The 25,811-nt window shown below is 34.7% G+C and overlaps 1 protein-coding gene across 2 annotated transcripts; it reads right to left on the bottom strand.

Annotated features, from left to right (window-relative positions):
* Nucleotides 1-10,097: 10,097 nt before the first annotated feature.
* LOC114274574 (clast3-like protein) lies at nt 10,098-24,587 on the bottom strand. Of its 2 annotated transcripts, none has more exons than XM_082920421.1 (7): nt 24,343-24,587; nt 24,049-24,214; nt 19,852-19,910; nt 12,978-13,096; nt 12,264-12,501; nt 11,521-11,644; nt 10,098-10,444 (listed from the first exon to the last, which is right to left on the bottom strand). In XM_082920421.1, exons 1-7 carry the CDS (start codon nt 24,400-24,402, stop codon nt 10,365-10,367), a joined length of 846 nt encoding a protein of 281 aa, XP_082776547.1. In that variant the 5' UTR covers nt 24,403-24,587; the 3' UTR covers nt 10,098-10,364. The 2 variants fall into 2 exon arrangements, with proteins under 2 accessions (XP_082776547.1, XP_082776548.1); XM_082920422.1 differs by having other exon boundaries at nt 19,852-19,917; nt 24,343-24,560.
* Nucleotides 24,588-25,811: the final 1,224 nt, after the last annotated feature.

Raw genomic sequence — 25,811 nt, 5'->3', positions numbered from 1 at the left:
ATATAGGTAGAAAGAAAATGCGTTTGTTTCAACAATAAGAGAATACAAGCAAACAAAAAATCAAAGCTCAACTTCCTTTAATCAAACACAAGAACACCATACATAAATATCTGAAAATAATATTCTAAGCATCTAATATCATGTATTTAGTAGAGAAAATAGAAGGATAGATTATGTTGTGGCTTACTTGTTTGCTAGATTGCTAATTAGGCTTGGACAAAGTTTGCTCTCTTTTTCTTTCTTCCTCCTCCAAGCTCACATTTTCTCTCTTATCTCTCTCTCTCTCCTTGCTGAAATATACGAGTGTGTATGTGTGTATGTGTATGTGTGTTTGATGTGCAAAATTGCTAGGGAAGTGGTCCTATTTATAGAAAAATTGTGGTGAAAAGTCTGAAGTGTCCTTGGTTGGAATGGAATGGAATAGTTTTGGATTTAGTTGAAAGGTAATGGGATGGAGGTTGATTACGATGTCTAATTATGTGTTAAAACATGATTTAGGTATAGGTTAGGCAATATAGAGCTAGATTGAAATCAAGTACAAACACAATTTCATGATTTATGGTCGTTGGTCAAAATTTCTTCCATGAATTCATGAACTTTGTTTTCAAGAATACACTGCATATATATATATATATATATATGCAAGGGGGAGGCTGGCCATGTGCATGGATTTCGAGGGATTTTTCATTTTCATTTTGTGTACAAATTTATATATTTATGTTGCAGATATTTTATGGAAAAGATTATTATAATGAGGTGTACGTTTATATATATTATAACGAAGGGTAAATTATGAAAATGGTCCCTATAGTTTACATGATGTGTCAATTTGGTCCATGCTGTTTTAATTTGCTCAATTTTGACCCTTAATTTAATAGATTGTGTCATATTAGTCTAATAAATAATGGCCGTTAAGTTTGGTGGATGAAAACTCAAATGATATATATGTCAATTTGATCCCTCTAGTTTACACGATGTGTCAATTTTGTCCCGTCAAAATTGAGCAAATTAAAACATGGACCAAATTAACGCATCGTTTGAGCACGTGACGACTTTCTATCCCCCAAACTTAACGGCCGTTATTTATTGGACTAATATGACACAATCCATTAAATTAAAGGGCAAAATCGAGCAAATTAAACCAACATAGACCAAATTAACATATCATGTAAACTACAGGGACTATTTACACAATTTACCCTATAATGAATTTGAGGCTTTTGTGCAATTTCAACAAAGAGTGAGGGCATGGGCTAAATTTATGAATTAAAATATCTATTTCAAGTATAGAATTAATTAGTATAGTGATAGGAAAAGTAATTCGGTTTGAGTTATTTCGCTTTGAATTAAAAGGTGAATAATCTAACGAAAATGGTAAAAATTGAAAAGTAGGATTTTGAGTGATCAATCTATAATTAGAGAGTTAAATAATAAATATTAGAGTGTTAGAAATAATTACTAAGCTACCAGGATTGATTAGGGTTAGTACGGATTGATCTGTGATGCATTTTCGGCTCTATGATTAAATTCGCGATTAAATGAGAGAATGAGGGCTTTTCATTATAATAATCCAAAAGTAAGTGCCTTAATAGAATTTAAAAAAGTCAGGGGTCTCACACCTATAGCGCCAAGCAAGCATGCTTCACGAACAACCATGCCGCTATAACAAGGCAACATTGGCTCCGATCGAGGTTCCGACCACAGACGTCCTTCACATCGCCAAAGAACTCTATGAAGAGGTTAAGCCAACATGTAGGCATCAGCGTCTAGACCGAAAATGCAGGAAAGGAGACGATCGTCAAAGGGAGAAGGTGAGTAAGAGAGAGAGGGAGAGAGAAGGAGGGGCCTTTGTACAAATCTGAGATTGATGAGAAAGAGCGAAAGATGGAGGAGAGAGTATCATAAATGGTTTAGAGAAACCCATTGTAATTTGTACAAATGGAAACGAAAAATGAAATGTCTTTTTGAACTTTAAAATGGCATGCGAAATGTTGAGCAAAAAAAATATGGATAGTTTGGTCATTTCGTAGAAACATGTTCTTGTGGACATACTATTTTCCCGCGAGGACTTTTGGGCAAAAGGAATTTAAATTTGGATTTATGGCCTGAGCATCCTAAATTTTAAGGGACAATTACATGTTAGTGGTTTTCCAAAAAAAAAAAAAAGCTAAAAATGATAAATATTATAAATATTAATAATTATAATTATAAATTTTTAATTATTTTATAATAATTTTTTAAAATATATCCTCTGAATAGTAATTACCCCAAATTTTAATTGTTGTACATGGGTAGTGTGGGATGAATGCCATGATGATTTTTATTTCACATTTTTATTTATCAAATGATATATCATCACTACTCTATTGGCAATGGGCTTTTATAAAAGAAAATAGAACTTATTTATTAATATTGAAATTTAATATAATTCAATAGCAATTTTCGAAACAAAATGAAAATTATTGATATTGTTTCATGGGTAAATTATAAATACACTCCCTGAGATTTTCTTAAAATACATTGTTGTAATGGTTTGAAAAATTACAAATATCCTCTTATTATAATTTTTTATTTGACAAAATTAACTGAAAAAAAAAAGAAATTTCTAACTACTCTTCTATTCAATAATAAAATTATCTAAATTATTAATTGAAATAAATTTTTGATATCACTAAAAACTGTTAATTGACTTGATGATTTATTAATAAAAATGATCATTTGTTATAAAATTAGAAACTTCAAGGGGCAGGATGTAATTTCCAAAACCACAAGCGATAATTCATATTTTAAGCAAATCTCAAGAGGTATATTTATAATTTGCCCTTTTTTCATTATGGTTATGATTGTTTTAACACAATATCGTAATTTTTACAATTAAAAAAAATATAATTTTACTTAGAATAAAAATATTTGTGACATTGTTGTTCATAATAAAAGAGTGATAAAATTGGGATAACATATATCATTATAGAACAATGAATTTTTTAGAAATATTTTATGAAAAATAGAATTTAGTTGTTCATACCGAAACTTGATAGGACTCAATAATAATCTTAAGAACAAAATAAGACTTATTGATAATTTTTTAAAAAGAAAAATTGTGCTGAAAATTATTTTCTTTAAAAAAAAAAAGGTCAGACTTTTGGCGACTAAATTAGTCGCTAAATGTATTTTGGAAAAAGGTTTTTGGCTACTAACATTTTTGTAACGCCCTACTACCTGCTAGCCCAAGTAACCTGTGGGTCTACCAACATGACCCAATAGTTTAAGTCTAAGTTACTTAGTAGTAAGCTAGTGGTGCTTTATATACTCAAGATCACCCATGCAAACTTCCAATGTGGGACGAGGTGTTACAAAGGTGTTGTTTGATAAAATTGAAAACTGAAGACTAAAAATTAAGTATTGAAAATTAAATGCTGAATTTTTTTAGATGAAAAACTATTTGACAAAAATTTAAGTGTTGAACTAAAAACATATTGTTTGATATGTATAAAATCAAATTTGAAATTTATTATTTTAAAATTGTATATTTTAATTTTTATATTGTGATGGTTGTGATAGTGGTGGTGGCAGTGGTGGCTGTAGCAATTATAATGGTAGAAAAATGATGGTAATACTTATGGCAACAATGACAATTGTGATGAAGGTGGTGGTAGTAATGGTGGTGTTGGTGGTGGTGGTGGTGGTAGTAGCGGTGGTGGCAGTGGTGGTGGTAATGACGGTAGTAACGGTAGTGTTGGTAATGATAGCAGCGGTGGTGATAGTGGTAGTGGTGGTAAGTTTATAATAGTGTATATTGATACTTATATTTAGTATTTATGAATTCAGTGAGAAATAAGTAAGTTTCATATAACTTAATTTTTTTAAAAAATTTTAGCTTATATTTTAAGAGACTCAAATTTTTAAGTGATATCAATTATAGTCATCAAACGAGTTTAATTGATTATCACTTAATACATTCAATCATGTTATGAAACACCCCCAAACTCCCCCACTTATAAGTCCTCGCGTGGGTCCATAATCAATCAAAATATCACGACAAACTCGTGGCCAGCCCAAAATAAGTGGCACATATGGTTGAGTACATGGGTCAAATCTGTACCATTTGTAACGCCCCACAATCTGCTGGCCCAAGTAACCTGTGGGTCTACCAACATGACCCAAAATTTTAAATCCAAGTTACTTAATAGTAAGCTAGTGGTGCTTTTTATGTCCAAAATCACCCATGAAAACTTCTAATGTGGGATATGATATTACAATTTTAGTCACCGAAAGTTTTTTTTTTTTTATAACAATATTTGATAATCTTTTGCAGACTAAAGTATTTTTATTGTTGAATATCATGCATTCATGACAAAACATTTTCAATGATTAATTAATATAGTCACTGAAGTAAAAATGAATTAATTTTCTTAAATTTGATATACATTTGGCGACTAAATTTTTAATTGTCCATCTTTGGCTACTAATGATATTTTTTGCCGTCAAAACCTTTTCTTTACAAACCTTTTCGCTACAAAACTAGCAACTAAGTATTTTAGTTACTGATTACCATCAGGGACCAAAATAATGCCTTTGGTGACCAAAATTTTAGTCGCAATATATATTTTGTTGTAGTTACAATCCTTTCCAATGGATGTGTTTGAAGGATATTGGCATTTTTTTTATATTTATATTTCAACTTTTCTAATGTATTGTGTTTGAAGGCAATTGTGTGTTAAACTTCTCCAATTAATGGTTTTCTGCTTATAGATTGAGATCGCTCATTTTACGTAGTTTGTAAATGAATATATTGGTTTTTCTTCTTCTTCTTCTTCTTGGTAAATGAAAGTGAAAATTGCTCCTTATATTTTGAAAATGGAGATTGGTAATGGGTTTTGATTTGAATGAAAGTCTAATTCATGCCACCATACAGTTGGATTATGATTTTGTTTTAATTTTTTTATAAAAAAAGAAAAGAAAAAAGAAAAAAAGGAAGTGGTTACAATATGTCATCACAATAATGTCAGTGTAAACTTTGACGGACTTAAAATAACTATCATTGGTAATTAATGGCACTTCAATAAATGTCCGACGTTAAGAAGCACCACCAAGAAAGATAAGATGGTGGCCGCATTTGCGATGCAATACTCTATGGTCATGTTTGTTTGGGCGGACTGGATTAGGTTAGATTAGCATTCCTATGACTAATAGTCCTAGGACTACGAATTCCTTTGGATTGTGTGTCTTATCTTCTATTTGGATTGAGTTAGGATTATAAGAAGGGACTAATAGTCCAAACTTTGGCTTAGTCCTCCAATTTACATCTCACCCCCTCTGTGGGATTGAATAGTCCATCATATGTGGGATACCATATTCAGATGGATTATTAGTCCGTACTTCAATTGTTTACCAAACATCGGATTAAAATTATTGGACTATTAGTCCAATCCCAAGCACATGTTCACCCAAACAAACATGGCCTACATGTCGGGTAACTTTTAATAGCATTTTCTTAGCCTATTGTGGCATTTTTTTAAGCACTGCTAAATCTATGATTTCTTGCAGTGCTTCCAGACATCATGTTTAGAAGCTTCAGTGTAATTTCTTGGCTCAATAACAAAAGCAAGACTAGCAGTAAGAGTTAGAAAGAAAGGAACTCTAGGTTTAGGATGAGAGGTAGTAGATCTGTGGTTCTGCAGGTAGATGAGATCACTATATATGAAGAATAAAAGGCATCAAAAGAGACCCATAAGGCCCAAGAGATAGCATTTGTGAACGATCCATATCAATCAATTGGTACGAAAGCCTACAACAAGAAGGAATGAACGAATGATAGGAATGTAATGGAAGAAACAATTTAAACATTATGCCCCTTCTCCAAGGCAGCAGAATTCCACTTTTGGACCTAGTGATCAGAGCATGAGAAGAAATGAGAACAGATGGAGCTAGGATTAGACAAAGAAAAAGAGGAAACAGTGGAGTTAATAGAGTCTAAACTAGTAATAATGGAGGGAGAAATAGAATTAGAAGAGAAGCTCAAACATAAACATTAGGCACCTTTGTAGAAGGACAATAACCAAAAAAATATACTTAAGAGATAATTTGTTTAGAGCATTAGGTTTCAACCAAGGAAAACAAGCACAACCAAAAGGTTTTAAGACTCAGATAATCAGGAGCTATATTGAATAACTTGGTGTGAGGAAACTAAAATTGAAGAGCAGGATGAGCAAGCCTATTAAGAAGATACATAGCAATATTCAAGGCTTCAAGTCGAAAAAACGAGTGGTTTTTGTCATATATCGATGTTTTCGCTCAATGGTTCCATTTTGCTCAGGGGTGAAAGGTCATTTTGTCTGTTGGATAATCGCAGAAGACAATAATAGCTAAGAAAGGTGAGTACTGATATTGGAATGTAGTAGTCAAAGCACTTTTACTACAATGTGTAATGGGTAAAGAAGAACCATTACCGACAATAACACTATAATTAGAACATTGAAGTTGGAGAGGTCATTGGTCGCATGATTTGTTGCAACATTGTCAAAATTTTAAGCTTTAGAGTATTATGTAGGCTTACGAACCTATGCAATGCAACATAAACTTGAGAAGAATTTTGGAACTGAGATGAAAAACCTATTAGGGAATTTTCAAAATTAATGTTAGTGTTTTTTTCGGTATTTTCAAAAACCCTTTTATTTATTTATTTCTTTTGGAAAGCTTGAAATAAGCTTGAGAAGTTGTCTCACATTGGAAATAAAGAAAACACGGAACACTTAAATAAAGTGTTCTATAGAATATTCCTTTGAATATGGAATTGTAGAATGGATGCTAATGTTATGCATGCCTGACAACCACAAGGATGATGCAATGAACCATCCACAATAATGCATGCTTTGCGTGGGCTATGTAGTGCTTTGATGAAGCACTTTGTACGGATGCACAATCCTCTCTCTCTCTCTCTCTCTCTCTCTCTCTCTCTCTCTCTCTCTATTTTGAGTAGGCGATAAAAAAATGGTGTCACAAATTTTTTCATGTAAGAAACTTGGTTACTTGAGCTCTTGCTATAGTGACCTTAGAATGGATTGGCTTGATCTCTAAAAATATATGAAACTCAGGCCATAAGTTTAAATTCAAAACTTTTGGGGCAATAGTCCCAAGGTTTATTCTTTTGGTCTTAAAAGGACAAAACAATTTGATAAGATCATATTACCCCTACCTATTTGTCTATTTGTCAACTTATCTGTCCACGTGTCGCCTATTTGTCCACGTAAGGTGTTTGTCTATATCACCACCACTACCACTAGTTGCCGCTCCTGGCCTCCATCGATGACTCTTCCGACGACCGGCCTATGGTGGTCTAATAGTGATCTAGCGAATGTGGGTAAAAATAAAAAAAGAATTCCTTCAAAATAATAGTTTGTTCTTCTCACTAAATAATTTTATTAATCATATCGTTGTCACTATAAAAGATTAATCCTTAAACTAAATGCCATATCAAAAAAAAAAAAAAACACTTATCACCAATTATCCCAAAAATATATGAACTGAGTCTAATGTCATGGACTAGGCACTTGTCATCCTCCCGAGAAGTCAGCTCCATGACTGGTACTACATACCCTGTGTGTTAGGCCCAAGAACCAACCCAAGTGATGCGATAGGGATCTACACTGTCTACCTTGCCCTTCACAAACTAATCACATTTCCAATGAATCGGTACGTGACATGTTGCTAAATTCTCCATGAAAAAAAAAATACACTATCCAAATAGGAGCTTGGAAGAATGGGAGCCAATGGAAAGAATCTAGAACTTCCTAGCAAACTTTAACACATGTGACACCATGGAGAATCCTAGAAGGTCCGAGATACACACTTGTATATATAATTAGACTTGCAGATATTTTTATAGATATTTTTAGAAGACATTCTAGAATGTTCTTGTAACTTGTAAGAAGGCTTCCATGAGAAGCTTCTACATCATACCTCATTTTTGTGTGTTCTTTTTGTGTGTTCTAGAATGCTCCAAATGAGCATATAAATAGAAGAGTGTCTCATTCGCTCCAATCATCAATCAAGAGTTGTACAAGTTCTCTCAAAGTGAATACAATGACATTCTCTCAAATTCTCTTTGTTTTCTTACTTCTCTTTCTTGTAAACTTGTGAGTTTGGTTGATTTAACGTCATCAAGTAAGACTTGTGCTTGTCTAAGTGTCATACGGAGTGCTTGAAAATAACCAAGGTCGTCACACGTGGTATTAGAGCTAGCCTAGGGGCACTGTGATGGGGATAGTATGTAAGATTTACACCAATCACCTTCATTGTGGGGTCCACACCAAGGGTGGTGTCCGTGCGAGCAGGTTTTATATGGGTAAGGGAACGAACAAGCATGGAGGCAGGCGGTATGAGTAGGGGAACGGACAAGCATGGAGGCAGGCAGCGTAATGTCCCCTAACGTGGGCATCAGGGATTGGCAGTGGTAATATGTCACTTACTGACTCATTGAAGATACAAGTTCTACACCAAGCACTTTGCAAGCGTATTAGTTTGTGAGCGACAAGACAAGCAAGGTATATTCCTATCGCGTCCTTCGGCATAATGCACAGGGTACACAGTACCACTCATGAAGTCGGCTTCTCGAGAGGATGACAAATGCGCAGTCTGTAACACTAAGCTGAAGCATAAAGGCCCAACCCAATTTATTAATTTGACACGATGTATTATCAAAAGCAATGCCCAAAACTCAACCCATAAGTCCAAAATTTTCTATTATAATTCTGAATTATTTTCTATAGAATTTTCAATTTAATGAAGAAACCCAAATTAGGCAAAATGGACCACATTTGGCTTTAGAACAATTACATGTTTAAATCCAAGAGTAGAGTCTAAGCTTTAAAATTTTAGAATGGACCAATCCAAGCACTGTCCTGTTTTTTTGATCATTTATAAAGGTTATGGGCTGCAAGCTGGACCTAGCTTCTCCCTTTTAAATTATGAACTTTCATTTGTATTTGTTTTCAAAAATACAAAAAAAAAATAAAAATAAATAAATAAATAAAAATAAAGAAAATGAAGCAAAGCCCAAAACTCAACTCATAAGTCCAAAATTTTTTATTATAATTCTGAATTATTTTCTATAGAATTTTCAATTTAATAAAGAAACCCATATTAGGGAAAATGGACCACATTTGTAAAAACTATAGCACATAGCAAATAATTGTAGTTTTTCTTTTAGACCTTTTTGTCTCTTTGTATTTATTTTTATGTAGACAATTTATAAAGCCTATGACTAGGCTTAATTAGGGTGTTAGAATTTTTTACAAATCTTGGCCGTAAAGTCTTACCAAGTTAGGTATGTATTAAGTTTTGATTTTGTTTGTACCCACCATCTTGTATTTTATATATTGGCTTTTATGCCGGACAATGTAAATTCTCTCCATCTTTGTGTTTCCAACTTCATCTCCAATTTCTCTTAACTTCATAACTCCATCATAATTCCACAATAAAAATAGTAGAAAGTTCCTTGGCTTTAGAACCATTACACGTACTATTACATGTTTAAATCCACCAGTAGCGTCTAAGCTTTAAAATTTTAGAATAGACCAGTCAAAGCCCTGTCCTTTTTTTGATCATTTTTAAAGGTTATGGGTTGGTTGTAAGCTTATGGACCTAGCTTCTCCCCATATTAATGTAACTGTTTTAAATTGTGAACTTTCATTTGTATTTGTTTTCAAAAATAGAAAAACAAAAATCAAGAAAATGAAGCAAAGCCCAAAACTCAACCCATAAGTCCAAAATTTTCTATTATAATTCTGAGATATTTTCTATAGAATTTTCAATTTAATAAAGAAATCCAAATTAGGCAAAATGGACCACATTTGGCTTTGGAACCATTACATAACCATTACATGTTTAAATCCATGAGTAGCATCGACCAATCCAAGCACGGTCCTTTTTTTTTTTTTTTATCATTTATAAAGGTTATGGGCTGGGTTTAGACCTTAAATTTTAAGCGTAAGCTATGGACCTAGGTTCTTCCTATATTAATGTAACTGTTTTAAATTGTGAACTTTCATTTGTATTTATTTTCAAAAATATGAAAAATAAAAACGAAGAAAATGAAGTCAATACCAAACATGCCCTTACTTTCTAGATTATAAACCAAAAAGATGGTTACAGGTGCAAACAAAAACTGAAGTCCCATTTGCATTTAGCGTATAAAAGGAAAGAAAAAGCATTTTTGTACTTGCATCATTATAAAAGAAAAAAAAAAGAAAAAAAAAAAAGTAATGTCATCTTGACATGGCCAAGATGAATATACAATTCTTTAAAAACTCGACATTACAACAAGCAATCCGGCATTCTAGCTGACCTACCTCATTGGGTCAAACCTAAAAGAGAGACCTATCTGGGGGAGGTCCATACACAGTCTGCCATGAAAATGGGACAATCCATTTGCTGCCTTCATTGCCTGAAAAAAGAAATTTGCATATAAATATGATCAAAAGGGAATACCAAAATTGATCCAGAAAAACATATAGATAATGTTATTTAACTAAAATAAGGTCCTTGATAAAGTGAAAAGGTAGATTAGGATTCATCTAGTTGACTCCATGTTGATAGGACACGATTTTCTCAAGTTGAGTTGAGCAGATTTTAGTGTTAAGCTTCAACAGAAACAGTTCCCGAGTTTGTTTTTTTGTTTTGATTTAGCTGAGGTATGTTAAAAAAAGTACGACTTATAGTGAGGACTTGGATCTGAGTTGGAGCTAATTGGAAAAGCATAAAAGTCAGATAAAAATGAAATGCAGCAAAAGTAGATTGAGAATAAATTTTTAGGAAGGTAAACCATGAATGCTGAAAAATAAAAAACATTATCCAGAGTGTATGCGTAATGCAAGATTCAATATTAACTTCATGATACATAGTCATCGACGACTACTTTTGATGGGATCATGTAAAACAACTGAGCAGAAACAATGAAAATCATCGGGCTCTATTTTCACCTTTTGCCTACGTATTAATAGGGGATAAGATATTACATAAATTCCCTAGTAGTCAACAATATGCCCTCAAGTACAACTTGTTGCATGCATTCCAAAACGAAAGCAAAGTTTCTTCACATTACATACAAAAGCTGTAGAAGAAACTGCAAATTTATAAATCAGATGAGTTCAAAAGTTGAAAACAACATTTCCAGCTTATAGCAATGTTCGGTGGAAAAAGAGTACATGTCAAATATTTGGATAAAGACTATTACACCATATGACAGTTATGTATTCTATACTACGGTTACTTCCAGGGAAATAACTTGCAAGTTGTAACCATGGTTTTTGAAGGTGGTGGCTGTGGATGGTGGATGGAAACAATTCTTAGTTTGACGTCATGTAAATAAGCTAATGATTCACCCACAAAATATTTAAAACAAATACATAAATACAAATGAGTTGGGGATTATTGTCCCGAAATTAAGGATATGATTACTAATTAGGATTAAGGGATCTAATTCCAAATCACCTATTTATTAGGGTTCAGGCCCAAACTTACCTTGAAAATTATTAGGGTTCAGAACCAAAAGACTGCATGCCGCATCAGCAAGGTGGAAAGCCTCTGGTATATTATCCCCTTCCGAGCAATAACATAATAAGCAAGTGACCTTCAAACCTTTGGCCTAACAATTACCAAAAACCCTTTGTAAGGAGAATATTGAAATTGGTCCACAAATTATATGAGTTACAATATGTCAACTCCAAAAGAAGACTCTATTTAGACAGAAGAACCTAGAACTTCAAATTTTAAGTATTTTCCGAGCAGTAGACCACATACTACAACTCAAGTCTTTCAACTACAGTATCTTTTTGCATAAATTCCTAATACAAAAGAATATGGTTCAGAGCAAAATGACTGCTGGAGCATGCTACACATGAGAATGTGCTAGGGTCTAAGAACACATACCAAAGTAGTACTCATTAACCAAAGCAACCCGTGAGGGTCAGCTTAAATGGTAAGTTACCCAGGTTCTATCCAAAAGGTCTTCGGTTTGGCTCATGATGTCCTACTTACCGGATATGTGAGGCTAGTGGGTGGTCGCATGAATCCCAAGTTTGCGCTTCTGGGGTGGGTCCAAACCCTTGCCTAGGATCGGTTCTCGGTTATCAAAAAAAATGTAACCAAAACACACTCAAGCAGTAGCACATGTACGCTGCAGGCTAGGAGGGTCACACACTAGGGGATAAATTGCCCATTAGAAAATGTCCATGCTTGTATGCAGTGAAATTTCAAAGAACTACCTTGAAACAAGAAAACAGTGCAGCAAAAGGCAAACTTGGATAGTAATCTTCTTCTCCCAGTTCATCTTCAAAAGCCATATTGTCGTCTAGTTCAGCATTTCCTTCAGCTAAGGTGCTAAGATACTTCCAGAGCCTCTGCTCAGGGTTATATTCCTGAAGTCTTTTCCACCCAAGTCTCTCACAGTCATCATCTGTTCCATCCATTCTGGCACTAGAAAGGTAATATATCTGCAGACCACTGAAACAAATCACCAAGTAATCAAAGCAATGTTGTCGATGGCCTAGGCAACTCTAAACAATGGACCTAGCTGGTTTATATGCTTTTGCATGGTAAAAGAGTTCAAAAAGATGATCATCAACTCAGTTTTTACATGAATGATTGTCAGAATAAGGAATATCTTTGGTTTTTATGAGTTCCAGTTATTTTTTTATCTCACAATATTTGATATCTGCAGAATCATGCATTTTGTCAAGTGATTTTTATAAACCCATTTCCATGTTCCTATGGTGTCAATAACCAATTAAAAATGAATGGGGTGGTTTGCAGGATTTTCAAATATGAAAATTAAAATACTAACAGCAAATTTCTCAAAGCAAAAAATGTAAATGAAAGGGAGTAGTTACTGCAGGAAAAAAGGACAGAAACTTAGAGAGAGAGAGAGAGAGTAGTCAAGCAACTAAAATGATCAAAGAAAACATTGCAGTTCTTAGTACCTTGACATATCAATTGTTTGCCACCGTCCAAAATCTAAGCTAGAAAGCACAACAATGTGCTTCTTTCCACTAGCAGCAGCAAAATCAGCCACATTCTTTGCAAATTCAACCATCATCCCCTGTTTAATCATCCACTTAGAACTTTAGAGTCAATTTGTGAAGAAATGATAATGAAGACACTATCTCCTAATGAAAAGGAAACAAGCATACATCAAATGAACAATAACCCTATGACAGATCTATGCCACATGGTACACTTCAACTAAACCAAACCAAACCAAGCCTTAAGTCCCATCAAATGGGGTCGGCTACATGAAACCTTCTTCTCCACGCCCTATCAGAGGCCATTTTATTAGTCAAATTAAGTAGATTCATATCTCTATTTACAATGCTAGCCAACGTTAATCTAAACCTACCCCGTCCCTTAACACTTTCATCTACCGTTACAGTATCGCATCTCTTCACTACTGCCTCTGTTGGTCTCCGTTGAATATGACCAAACCATCTCAATCGATTCTCTCAACTTATCTTCTATTGGTGCTACTCCTACCCATTCCCGAATACACTCATTCCTAATTCTATCTTGTCTAATCTTACCACACATCCACCTTAGCATCCTCATCTCAGCCACACTCATCTCATCTACATGTTTCTTGGTTTCCCAACACTCTGTCCCATACAACATTGTGTTATAATTGATGTATTATTGATTGTTGTATGTTATATTTTACAAATGGTGAGGGGCTCCTTATATAGGAGATGTAGTGGAGTAGGTGGTAGTAGGTGGTGGTAGGTGTAGTAGGTGGAGTAGGTGATGGTAGCTTTCAACAGCCCCCCGCAAACTCAAGGGGGATAGGAACTAACCAACTTGAGTTTGGAGAGAGTAACAAAACAAGAAAATAATCTGAAAAATAAAAAATGGATAGGAGACACTGTATGGTCGTGTCAGACCGTTGTAGAAGACTGTATGGTTATGGCAGACCGATGTAGAAGACAGTTTATGGGGTCATGTCGGACCGTTGTAGCAGACAATGTTGTGACAGTTGTTGTGACAGTTTACAGAGTCTTGCTGGACCCTTGTAGAAACTAACCGGAATCAATGTCGGGACAGTTTACAGAGTCTTGTCGGACCCATGAAGGAGCTAACCGGAATCAATGTCGGGACAGTTTACAGAGTCTTGTCGAACCCATGAAGGAGCTAACCAGAATCAATGTCGGGACAGTTTACAGAGTCTTGTCGGACCCCTAAAAAGTCGCACCCTCAAAAGGTGTGCCCAATCTGTCAAAAGGCGTGCCATCAAAAGGCGTGCCATCAAAAGGAGCGCCCATATTGTCGTCGAGCGCCGAGCGACGCATGATGCGCGTGTCTGCCTTGGCTATTTAACCAAGGTTGAGGCGGAGGCTGTGCAAACCAGTCTGAAACCGCCGAACATTTGCATTCTGAAATACTCTGTAAACACTCTGTAACCAATCCTTCTCTGAAAGTACCAGTCGGAAATCGCTGCTTCGCTGAAACACTCAGCAACCCAAAAACATGGCCTCTTCTTCCCGTCCAGCTACCCAGAACATGGCCTCCTCTTCCCGTGGTCTGCTCACGCTCTTTCCAGACCTGAACGAGTCCACAAGAGAAATAACTGGTGCGGTGGCCAGTGAACCTCAACCAAACACCTCTGGTTTTGCTCCGTTGAACTTTCCGATGCGGTCTGTGGAGCAAAAAATGGCGGTGCAAACTGATATTGAGGCCAATCAGTATACTTTGAAGTCATGTGTGGAGACCATGACGGCGGTCACAAACTTGTCGCACCGGCTTCAGAGTAGGACAAATGAGGTGCAACAGTTAAACGCCCAACTGGCTCTGCTCCAACGCATGTATAAGGATGCGCGAGCAGAGATAAGTGCGCTAAAGGCGGAAAACAAGGAGCTGAAGCGGAAGGCCACCGTGATGTTCCGATTTGGAGGTCCACCATATGCTGTAGTGGAGGAGCAGGGTGGAGTGATCGTGCCCAGTGGAGTGGGAAACACGGAGGCAACACCGTCAAGGGCCACGCAGGACGGAGGCAAGAAGAAGAGACCAGCGGCCGAGTAGAGAAGAAAAATCCCGCCTGGGGATGTGGTTGTTTTGGTTTTTTTTTTTTTTTGTAAAATTGTGATCAGGGCGAAGTCCCGATATGAATAAAATGAGTGTATTGTGCAAATCTGAATGGCTTGAAGGGACAAGACTGAGCAGAAAAAATAATGGAAAAAAGATTAAAAATAAAGGAAAAGAAAAATAAAAAAAGAAAGAAAGAAATAAGAAGAATATATGTGACATCAAAACGAGAGATTGAAAAAAAAGAGAGTGGTGCACGTGGGTTTCTTGGCCCACGGTTTTTGGTAAAACCTGCAATGGGTTTGGTATTTTTTTTTTATTTTTTTTATTTTATTATTATTATTATTATTTTTTTATGTATTTATTTATTTATTTATTTATTTATATAGATATATTTTTGTTTTTTTTTTTTTTTTTTTGTGGAATAAAAGATAAAAAGTTGGGCGGTGGAAAATGTGATGATGGTGTTGGGTGGTGGAGAAAAGTTTAGAATAAAAAAGTTTATATAAAATTGGGGGTAGTGCTTTATAATAATGAAAATAAAGGTGAGGTAGTGGATGTGTTTGGGAACTGCGTGTGAAAGATATATTGAATATGTTAATGAGAGTGCAGATTGGGGCTTGTGTAATCCAGATTCCTTCAAATCCACTGAATGTACCTCAAGGTCCACTGAGATGTGTGGGTGTTTCCGAGAGATGCCGAGAGAGGGAATGTTTGGTGGCCGACGGTGGTTCACAACAGTCGACGACGGTGCAGTAACGGTGGTGGCCCGGTGCACAGAGAGAGAGAGAGAGCTTCGGAGAGGAGGCTACCGGTGGTGTTGGTCGCCGGTGACAACGACGGCACCTGGAGTGGCAGCCATGGGCAAGCTGGGTTTTGACCCTGTGGAGAGAGAGAAGGTCATGCATGTGTCATTAGGCGCCCCGCTGATATAGAGACTCAATTTTCTCAACTTCTTCAGATGTGATAATTCAATAAGCCTACAGACATCATGTTCGACACTTTTGAGGTCACAAATGACAAACCCCTTAAGGACTTGGAGTTGGGTGAGCAAAGAAAGTTCCTGCGGCATATGGACTATCAAGTAGCACTCGGAGATGTCCAAGTGTGTTAGATTCTTGAGCTTTCCTATTCCAGCTGGGAGCTTTTGCAAATTGTGACATGCCCCCAGGTTTAGGACCTTCATGTTGGTGAGGTTGGAGAACGAAACTGGAAGCTCTGGAAGTCTAGAGTACCTAAGATATTTCATATTACTCAAACGTTTTAAGAAGTCCGTGTTACTTACTTCGATGTGATGCTTGATAGAGTTTTGCCACCTCCCTAGCTGAAGAATTCTGACAACTTCTAACTTCGCGAACCAGTGGCTTTGGAGATCTAGGTAAGATTCATTGACATTGAACAATGTGTCCAGTTTCTTTAGTGTAAGACTGTCCCCCAGCATATGCTGGGAAGATCCTTCTTCAGTTCTTACCAAGCATGCACATCATTGTTGCAGACATGGTGTTCGACGAAATGTCCCAGAGGGATTTTGGGTTTGCTTCGGCGAGGTGGTGAAGAAGAGTGAAGGTATGTGTAGAGAATTTTAGCGGACTAGGTTGAGGTCCGGCGGGCGGCCAAGGCGAGGTTGCCGCCCGCCGGTGAAGCGAAAAATACTAAGTGCTTAACCTTGCTCTGATACCATGTTATAATTGATGTATTATTGATTGTTGTATGTTATATTTTACAAATGGTGAGGGGCTCCTTATATAGGAGATGTAGTGGAGTAGGTGGTAGTAGGTGGTGGTAGGTGTAGTAGGTGGAGTAGGTGATGGTAGGTTTCAACATATTGCTGGTTTAATAGTCGTTCTATAGAACTTACCTTTTAGTCTAGTGGGTATTCGTTTATCGCACAATACCCCAGACGCACTTATCCACTTACACCATCCCACCTTAATCCTATGGGCCACATCTGCATCAATCTCCCCCGCTGTTGTAATAATCGACCCTAAATAACGAAAATGTTCATTCTTAGGCAGTTCTTGATTCTCAATCCTCACTTCTCCTCTGCTTTCATTATTACTGTTACTAAATTTACACTCTATATACTTTGCCTTAGTTCTACTTATCCGGAATCTTTTAGATTCAAGAGCTTTTCTCCAAATCTCAAACTTTGTGTTAACTCCTTCTTTAGGCTAAGTTTGGCATAACACAAAAAAGCCAAAAAAGTCACAATCCTATTTAAGTTACATCATCTTATTTAAATCACATCACCTCTCTACCACATCATTTCAAACCCAACCCATATTTTATAAAAAGTCAAAAAGTGCACTTATTTAAATCATCCCAAACAATCCCTTAGTCTCATCCACTAGCACAATATCGTCTACAAAAAGCACACACCATGACACGTTATCCTAAATATTTCTCAACTTATTTATAACTAAAGCAAAAAGATAAGGACTTAAGATAGATCCTTGGTGTAACCCTACAGTGATAGGAAATTCATTTGTCTCTCCAGCTGGTGATTTAATAGTGGTCACCACCCCTTCATACATGTCCCTAATCATATCAATGTAACCTTTTGTCATCCCTTTCTTCTCTAACACCCACCATATTATATCCCGGGACACTCTATCATATGCTTTCTCAAGGTCGATAAATACCATATGAATGTCCCTTTTCTTTTCTTTATACTTTTCTATTACTCTCAAAAAAAATAAATGGGGTATTCCGAGAATACAATGATGCTGCCCAAGATCGAACTGGAGACCTTTAGTGTGTGTTTGTCCATGCATATCAGGTGGTTTTACTGGCCCCATTTGCTTCCACTTATTTGAAACTTATGTAGTTTTACTTTGTTTTGATCTGTAACTCATGTAATTTTACTTCAGATTCACACAGGTTTGGTGCTTGGTTCAACTTATTAGATTTTCAACTTATTTGCCTTTTCAATGTAAAAACCTCAAAATAAGCAAAAAAGGCTAACTTTTTTATAGTTGGGTTTTCATATACTTTCTTTAAGCTAAACTCAATATTTTAAAGTAAAATCAAATGGGGTAAATATCTGTTTCCACCTCATATGCATGTATATGTAAATATACATAACGGTCTAAATATATGACTTACAAAAAATGTTATAAATAAGAGTATTCATCTTGATTGACAAAATTGACTTGTCAACTCAAAAAAATCTTCATCGTAATTATTAGGGATCAAATACAAATACGAAAGATTCATTCCCTTTAGTTGATTTTGTCACAAAGTCACATCATCAGTTAAGTTTAAGGTAATCATGTCAATTTCTATTGCCTCAACCATGTTCTCATTCCATTCTTCTATAATGCACTTGACCATACCATTTCAAATGAATTTTCCACATTTTATCTTCCCAACTTCTTTCTTCTTACTCACGCAAAAAACTTCTTTCTTCTTTCTTCTGTCTAATAGTTTCATTTCTTATTCTATTTTTTCTTGTAACCCCCACCCATCCATCTGAACATTTTCATTTCAGCTACACTTATTTTGTAAATATGTTTTTCTTGACTGCTCCACATTGCTTATATACATCATACAATAACAATTTATCAAAAACAAAAACAAAAACAAAAAAACAAATCTTGATTGATAAAACTGCCACATAAACATGTGCACCCTTAAACCCACTTATAGTCTCTATCTTTTTCTATGAGTTTTAGCTCCAAAGTCTTTCCAATAATCATAATGATAACAATCAGCTGATTTCACACGAATAACATTACCATGGGATGATGGCAACAAGCTAGTGCCTCCCACATCACTGATCAAGTATCTATGAAGCACCGACACTTCAAAAAAGGTGTCATGGCAGTGTCAAACACAAGGACACATAAGATACTGACACGTGGTGTGTCCCTTTATTTAATTAATTTGTTTTGGGGGACACACCGAGGGCACATCAGTGACATGCCAACAAGTGTTGTTCCCCTCTTCTTTAGTGCTTTTGATAGACATTGGATGTTAAATGTTTATTATTTTTTGCTTATAGCTCATCCATAAAAAAAGACAAAGGATAAGAGTGAGGGTTTTTTTTCTCCCCATATTGAATCAGTATTAATTTTTTTTTAATTTTGATTATTTGTGGATGCAATATTAATCTATATTTTTGTTCGTGTCTTGTGTCCCCATGTTTTTGAAATCACTACATTCGGTGTTTGTATCCATGTATGTGTTCGTGCTTCTTAGGGAGTGTAACACATCTCCAAATGATCACTTGTGAAGTTATCAATTCAATAACATTAATTATACCAATTGGTTGTTGGCCGAGTGGTGATTGGAGCTCGGCTTGGAAGGACGGACTGCGGTTCGATTCCCCGCAACGCCAATTGGGAGGGGACTTGAGCCTATTAATCCAGAACTGCTCCCCGAATCCGGATTAGTCGGCCAGTGGGTCGGATACCGGGTGGTTGAACCAAAAAAAAAAAATAACATTAATTATGACTATTTTCATACAAGCACTTAAAAAAAAAAAAAAAAAAAAACAAAACAAAACATTTGTTGTCCACTAAAACACTAAAAGAGAGGCAATCCTAGAATTGATTAGGTTTGCAAGAATTTTATAAATCATATTAAAATATTAAAACGTTATATTTCAGAATCCAGGGCAACTTTAGCAATGGTTGAACCCATCCAAGTAACACTCGAATCTTAAAATAAGTTCAAGTTCTACCAGAATTCTTGTTAAGTTTGATATCTAATGCTTTCATTGGACTTGGTATAACAACACAAGAAGCCATAATCATTGCAAAATACAGAATGCTCAAGTGTTACCTTCACAACAGGAGATCTTTGTTGAACAAGAGTCAACGTATTGGAAGATGAGCCATAAGCTGCAAACTAAAAGAAAAATATTACACCATGCTTTCAGAAAGATACCCCTAACCAAGGGAAAGCCATACAGTATAAACTAAAATTTTTACCCTTAGTTGATTATGGAAAAGATAAAAATATGATCCCTTGTCCAATCCTATTACAATTGCAACTTAAACAAGCATCATAACTCCAAATCATGTGATTAAAACTAAGCATCATGCACCATCTAAATAACAAACACAAAATTAACATGATTCCCACATTTTAAGTAAGCATCTCCAATCCTTCACCAATTCCATCATCAAATTCAGATTTGATGAAAAACAAACAAAATTGAGCTCCAATCATTTCATCAAACCAAAATAAAATCAAGGTGTGGAGAGGCAAATTTTTCATCAAATCAAGGATGAACACTAAACCAAATTTCCAACAATCATATTTTTACTCAAATTCTCAAAAAGACTAGAGATTCAAGCTGGTTTTCTTTCATAAAAATCTATGAAGCACGAATACTCCAAAAAAGGTGCCGTACGAGTATCAAGTACGTATGGGATACGGACACGCATCCGATACGGTGGGCTACATATCGGATACGGCAAATAAATATCCGATTTTTTTTGTTTTTTTTTTTTAATTTTAAGCTACGGGAGGGATACTTGAGGGATATGGCAGGATACGTGAGAGATATGCTAAATAAGTATCTAACTTTTTTAATTTTTATATTTTAATACACCAAATAAGTATATAGGCCTTGTTTGGTTTGTTTTTCAAAAAAAATTTTGAGAAAAATTTTCTACAAACAAACTTTCAAGAGTAATCAAACCAAACAAATTTTTCCAAAAAAAACTCAAAATTTTGTCTGTTTACCTACTTTCAAAATCACTCTCTCTCTCTCTCTCATACACATAATATCAATCACTTTTTTTAAAACTCTCTCCCAAAACAATTTTCCAAAACTATTTCTGACAAAAGACTATTTCTGACAAAAGGCAAGCCAAACAAGTTTTCGTACTTTTTATCTCAAAAACTACTCTACAAACACAAACCCAACACACCCATAATTTTTTTACCAATTTTTTCTTATTTTACATTTTTATTTTTGGGTCAAATACAAAAAAAATCCCAGGTTTTCATGTGTTTTTCAATTTAAACCCCAGAGTCTCAATTTCGACAAATTAAACCCTGGAGTTTCATCCATGTTTCAATGTGAACAGTCTGTCCATCTCCATCTTCCTTCATCTTCTTCCTTCTTTCAAATTCAAACTCACATGTTTAAACCCTTGTATCTCCCTCGCCGTAACTCTGCTTCACCTCATTTTCATGTCGTTGGATTTACCTCATGGCCTAGTTTTCATTTCACCCCTCATATGCCTTGTTCCACCTCTTTTTGCGTGCCGTCAGAGTTCCAAAATTTAGCCAAAAATAAATTCTCTCTTTGGAAAATTTTTTCAGATTCAAGCCCACATGTGCAAGTCCTTGTATCTCCCTCGTCGTAACTCTGTTTCACCTTATTTTTGTGTTGTTGAATTCATCTCATGGCCTAATTTTCATTTCACTCCTCATACGCCTTGTTCCACCTCTTTTTGCATGTCTTCGGAGCTCTGAAAGTTGGCCAAAAATAAGATTTTTCTCTCTTTATTTTTTTTATTTTTTTCCTTCCTCCCTCCTCCTCGGCTCCTCCTTCTGGCTTGCTACTACTGCTGCTGCTTCATCATCATTATCTGCAAGATGAGGTGGTGGTGGTAATAGTGGCAGTGCCGTCGAGTGGTAATAGATATACAACTACATATAAAAATAAAAAACTAATGGGTCGGCGAGCATGTCAAGGAGCCTTGGTTTCCAATCAAGTATCATCCATTGCATCTCCATTGCCAAGAATATTGTCGTGATAGCAACAAGACAAAAAAAAGAGATTTTATTTTTTGCCAACTTTCAGAGCTTTGACAGCATGCAAAAAAAGGTGGAATAAGGCGTATGAGGGGTGGAATGAAAACTAGGTCATGAGATAAATCTAATGACGCAAAATAAGGTGAAACGGAGTTACGGCGAGGAGATAGAAGGCCTTAACATGTGGGTTTAAATCTAAAAATTTTGCCCAAAGACAAATTTAATTTTTGACCAACTTTCGGAGCTCCGATAGAATACAAATAAGGGTGGAAGAAGGCTGGAATGAAAACTAGGTCATGACTTGAATCCAACGACGTGAAAATTAGGCGAAATGAAGTTACGACGAGGGAGATACAAAAGTTTGAACATGTAGTTTTAAATCTGGAAGAAGGAAGAAGACGAAGTGACACAGAGATGGACGGAGGGTTCAAATTGAAACACGGATGAAACTCCAGGGTTTAATTTGTCGAAATTGAAACTCTAGAATTTAAATTGAAAAACACGAGAAAACCTTGAGTTTTTTTTTGTAATTAAACCTATATTTTTTCAATGGTCAATACTCCCTGCTCCAATTTTTTTTTTCCCCCCTTTCTCCCTTATCTATTATGTTGCTTTGTTTAATTTTTTTCCACTTTTTTTTTTTTTTTTTTTTTGGGGGTTTGTTTTTTTTGGGTTTCCCTATATTGTTTTAATGTAAGTATTTCTTCACCAAATTTTTAATTTTAGGAACTTTAATGTTAGTATTTCTTTGTTTAATAGGAATCCTTCTCTTTATTTATTAATTTGCTTTAGGTTTCATTTTTATGCATATTTCATTATTAAAATTATAATATATATATATATATATATTTTTTTTTTTGTACGAACGTAGCTCCGCCGTACATGTATTCTACTTTTTCAAATTTTAGTGTATCGCCGTATTCCGTATCCGTGCTTCCTAGATAAAATGGTAAAAAAAGGCTTTTGGGATAAGTTGGGATTTTTTTTTAAAAAAAGATTGATTAGAGTGCACCATATTAGATCAAACTTCTAGCAAAAAAATCACAGAAGTCTAATGAATGGGATCAGAGATGATCTTATATAGGCATGCATGAGTTTTACCACGCAAACTGATACAAGGAAGCGTATCGAAAAGACAAGCAAATAACTTAATCGAACCACGAACAAACCCAAACTATAAATTCTTTATCTATGAACAAAAAATATTGAGAAAACTCTTGATTTTTTATTACTTAAATATAAACTAAAACTGTATTGCCCCTAAGGCTTACATCTTTATTTATACTAAAATAATTCTTGCTAATCAAGAAAATCTATAAAATATAATAATTCTATACTATTCTGTACTAAACTAGAATATTCCTAATTAAATATTAAATCTAAAATCTAAAATAAAAATAAATAATATTTTAAATCCCAATCTACATCAAAACACATCAATATATTTATATATCTATTCAATTATATAAAGGGTGTAGATGCCTTCATTTGTCACTTTTTTTTTTCTTTTCTGAAAATGCCCATCACAGTTTGATGACTGTCAATATGAAGAAACCATCATGTGAACACTGATCCATATATTCAAAATTTCACAAAGGGTTTCTATTCATCCTCTTTATCGCTAAATTACATACATTTGCACTCACCGCTAGTATACATACATATATATATATATATATTAGTAGGGTGACACGCACTATGTTCGTGAATCATATTATTATTCCTATTTTTTCTTCCTCTAACATATCTATCTATACTATTATTAAGTGAAGGCCCAAATTGGTTTAGTAAAGCCTTCTTCTCTTCATGCCACGTAGCAACTTTATATATGCTAAAATAAAAAAATTATTATACACACCGTAAGCAAGATTGAAACCAAGACCTTGGGCTTCATTAAGAACAAACTTATCACTTAAGCAACAAACATATTATGATATTAAATTCTTTATTATTTGTTTTTATTATTAGTTATCTGAATTACACACGTATCGCATGTGTCGCCGGCTAGTTCATTCCTAATCTTTCTCTCACTAATTCACTTTTGACAGTATTTTTTTTACTTCATGTAAACTGCTCAGAGAATGTGGGCTTCTTTTAAATTAACTGAATTATTTAGATAATTAACCCTTTAACTAATGGTAATTTTATATGTATCCCTATAATTAATGATTGGGGCTTCAAGACACCAAAACATACATAGAATTACAGATAGTTAGATAGATGGATAGATAGATAGATAGATGGAAAAGATATAAGATTGAAGGAGACCTTCAAGAGGGAGAACAAGGTGGCCTTGAGGAGTGGGAGAGTAAGCATCATTGCCAACACAGGGAAGAACATTTGGGTCATCCAAGTAACCGATTCTCTCTGCTCTCATCGACGATATCAACAGATCCACCGCCAGCTGCCCCACATTCCCAATCGATAAAGCTGGCTATATATATAAATTAATAAGAACCCACAAATGTAAATCAAATACGAAGAAGAAGAAGAAGAAGAAGAAGAAGAAGAAGAAAGTTGAAAACCCTAGAAAGAATTCGCAGGAATTTTAGTAGGACAAACCAGAATCAAAGTGGAGCATTCTTCGTTAAGGTGTTTGCCTTCTTCGACGACGAATTCCATTTTCCAGTAGAGAAAACAACGATCTATGTATTAGTTTTGTAATTTGTATATTGAACTTGGAAGAGCAAGAATCAATTTTTGTTTTGCTCTATTCTAGGCTAGTCTCTAGTTGCTTCTTCGTAGTGTTGTTTGGTTCAGTCAGGGCTCGATTACTGCTTGTGTTGAGTTGGGTCAAGCCCAGTGTCTTGTTAAAAAGGCCACGAAGCTATTAGGCCCAGCAAGCCTGAACACACCAAGCCTGCAAATGAACCGAGTTAAGTTTTAATATGTTTGTGCTTATTTATTAAGATTTTAATGAGTTTAAATTTAATAAAAATTTAATGAACTGAACTCGAGCTGAGTTAGCTTGGACTTGACTCAAGTTTGGCCCTGTTCACGAGCCTTAACGAGTCAAAAAATTTATAAATTCGTAATTACGTATAAAACTAAAGTTACAATTAAAATTTTTATTATACAATATATATAAACATATTAAAAAAAAGATATTCTACTAAAATAATAATATCTACCACCACTACTAGATAAATGTATTATTTATAGTTAGTTATTATTTACATTTATATTTTTTAAATATATAAGTAACATATTTATCTTATTTTTTATACATATTTTTACATTATTTAATATATAAATAAAAAATGTTAAATGAGCCAATTAATGAGCCGAGCTTTAGTATGTTTAAACTTATTTATTAAAATTTTAATGAGTTCAAGCTCGAACTCGAGCTCAAACGCAAAAAATAAAAATAAAAATAAATAAAAATAAAAAATAAAAAAAATAACGAACCGAATTTGAACGAGCTCTTACCGAGTCAAGCTTGAACTTGTTCACGAACGGCTCTGTTCATTTGCAGCCTCACACACAGCCATGGATATCTTTATTTTATTTATTTTTATATTTAATTATTTTTTGTTGTTAAAATGGTATTCATTCTTCATACAAATTAAAGAGTACTGCTATTAGTACGTTAATTAATATTTTGAATTTTTTATTTATTTGTATAATAATAATAATAATAATAATAATAATAATAATAATATCAAATGAAATAATTAAAAGGGATATGAATTATTTTAAGACACCCTATCTCACAATTAAACACACTCACTAACTATATCATAACATAAAATTTATGAGAGTACCTACCTCCATCATCATCCACACAGTTCAAAATTTTCAAAACCTTCAAAGCCTTTCCACGGCTAGTCTTTCAGTTGCTTCCGGCAACAACAGATACAACTATTTGATAGTACATACTTCTCTGACAATGGCGATGAGTGAAATTTTTTTCAACAAACCCAATACTATAAAACGAATGGAGCATCTCAATGTAAACTCAAAGGAGGTTCATGGCTTGGATGATGTTCACTATTTGGAGGAGGTTGACCTTATAATGATAAGTTTTTTAA

Source organism: Camellia sinensis, chromosome 3 (genome assembly GCF_055761805.1).
Source record: "Camellia sinensis isolate YWXY chromosome 3, ASM5576180v1, whole genome shotgun sequence".
Classification (NCBI taxonomy): Eukaryota; Viridiplantae; Streptophyta; class Magnoliopsida; order Ericales; family Theaceae; genus Camellia; species Camellia sinensis.
Note: the sequence above shows the minus strand (reverse complement) of the source record. Positions and strands in the feature narration are given on the sequence as shown.

Coding starts and splice junctions, on each gene's coding strand:
- LOC114274574 (XM_082920421.1), bottom strand. CDS start 24,402: ATGGAATTCGTCGTCGAAGAAGGCAAACACCTTAACGAAGAATGCTCC. Junction 13,097..19,851: donor AAAGATCTCCTGTTGTGAAG/GTAACACTTGAG, acceptor ATGATTAAACAG/GGGATGATGGTTGAATTTGC. Junction 10,445..11,520: donor GAACCCTAATAATTTTCAAG/GTAAGTTTGGGC, acceptor TTCTTTTTTCAG/GCAATGAAGGCAGCAAATGG.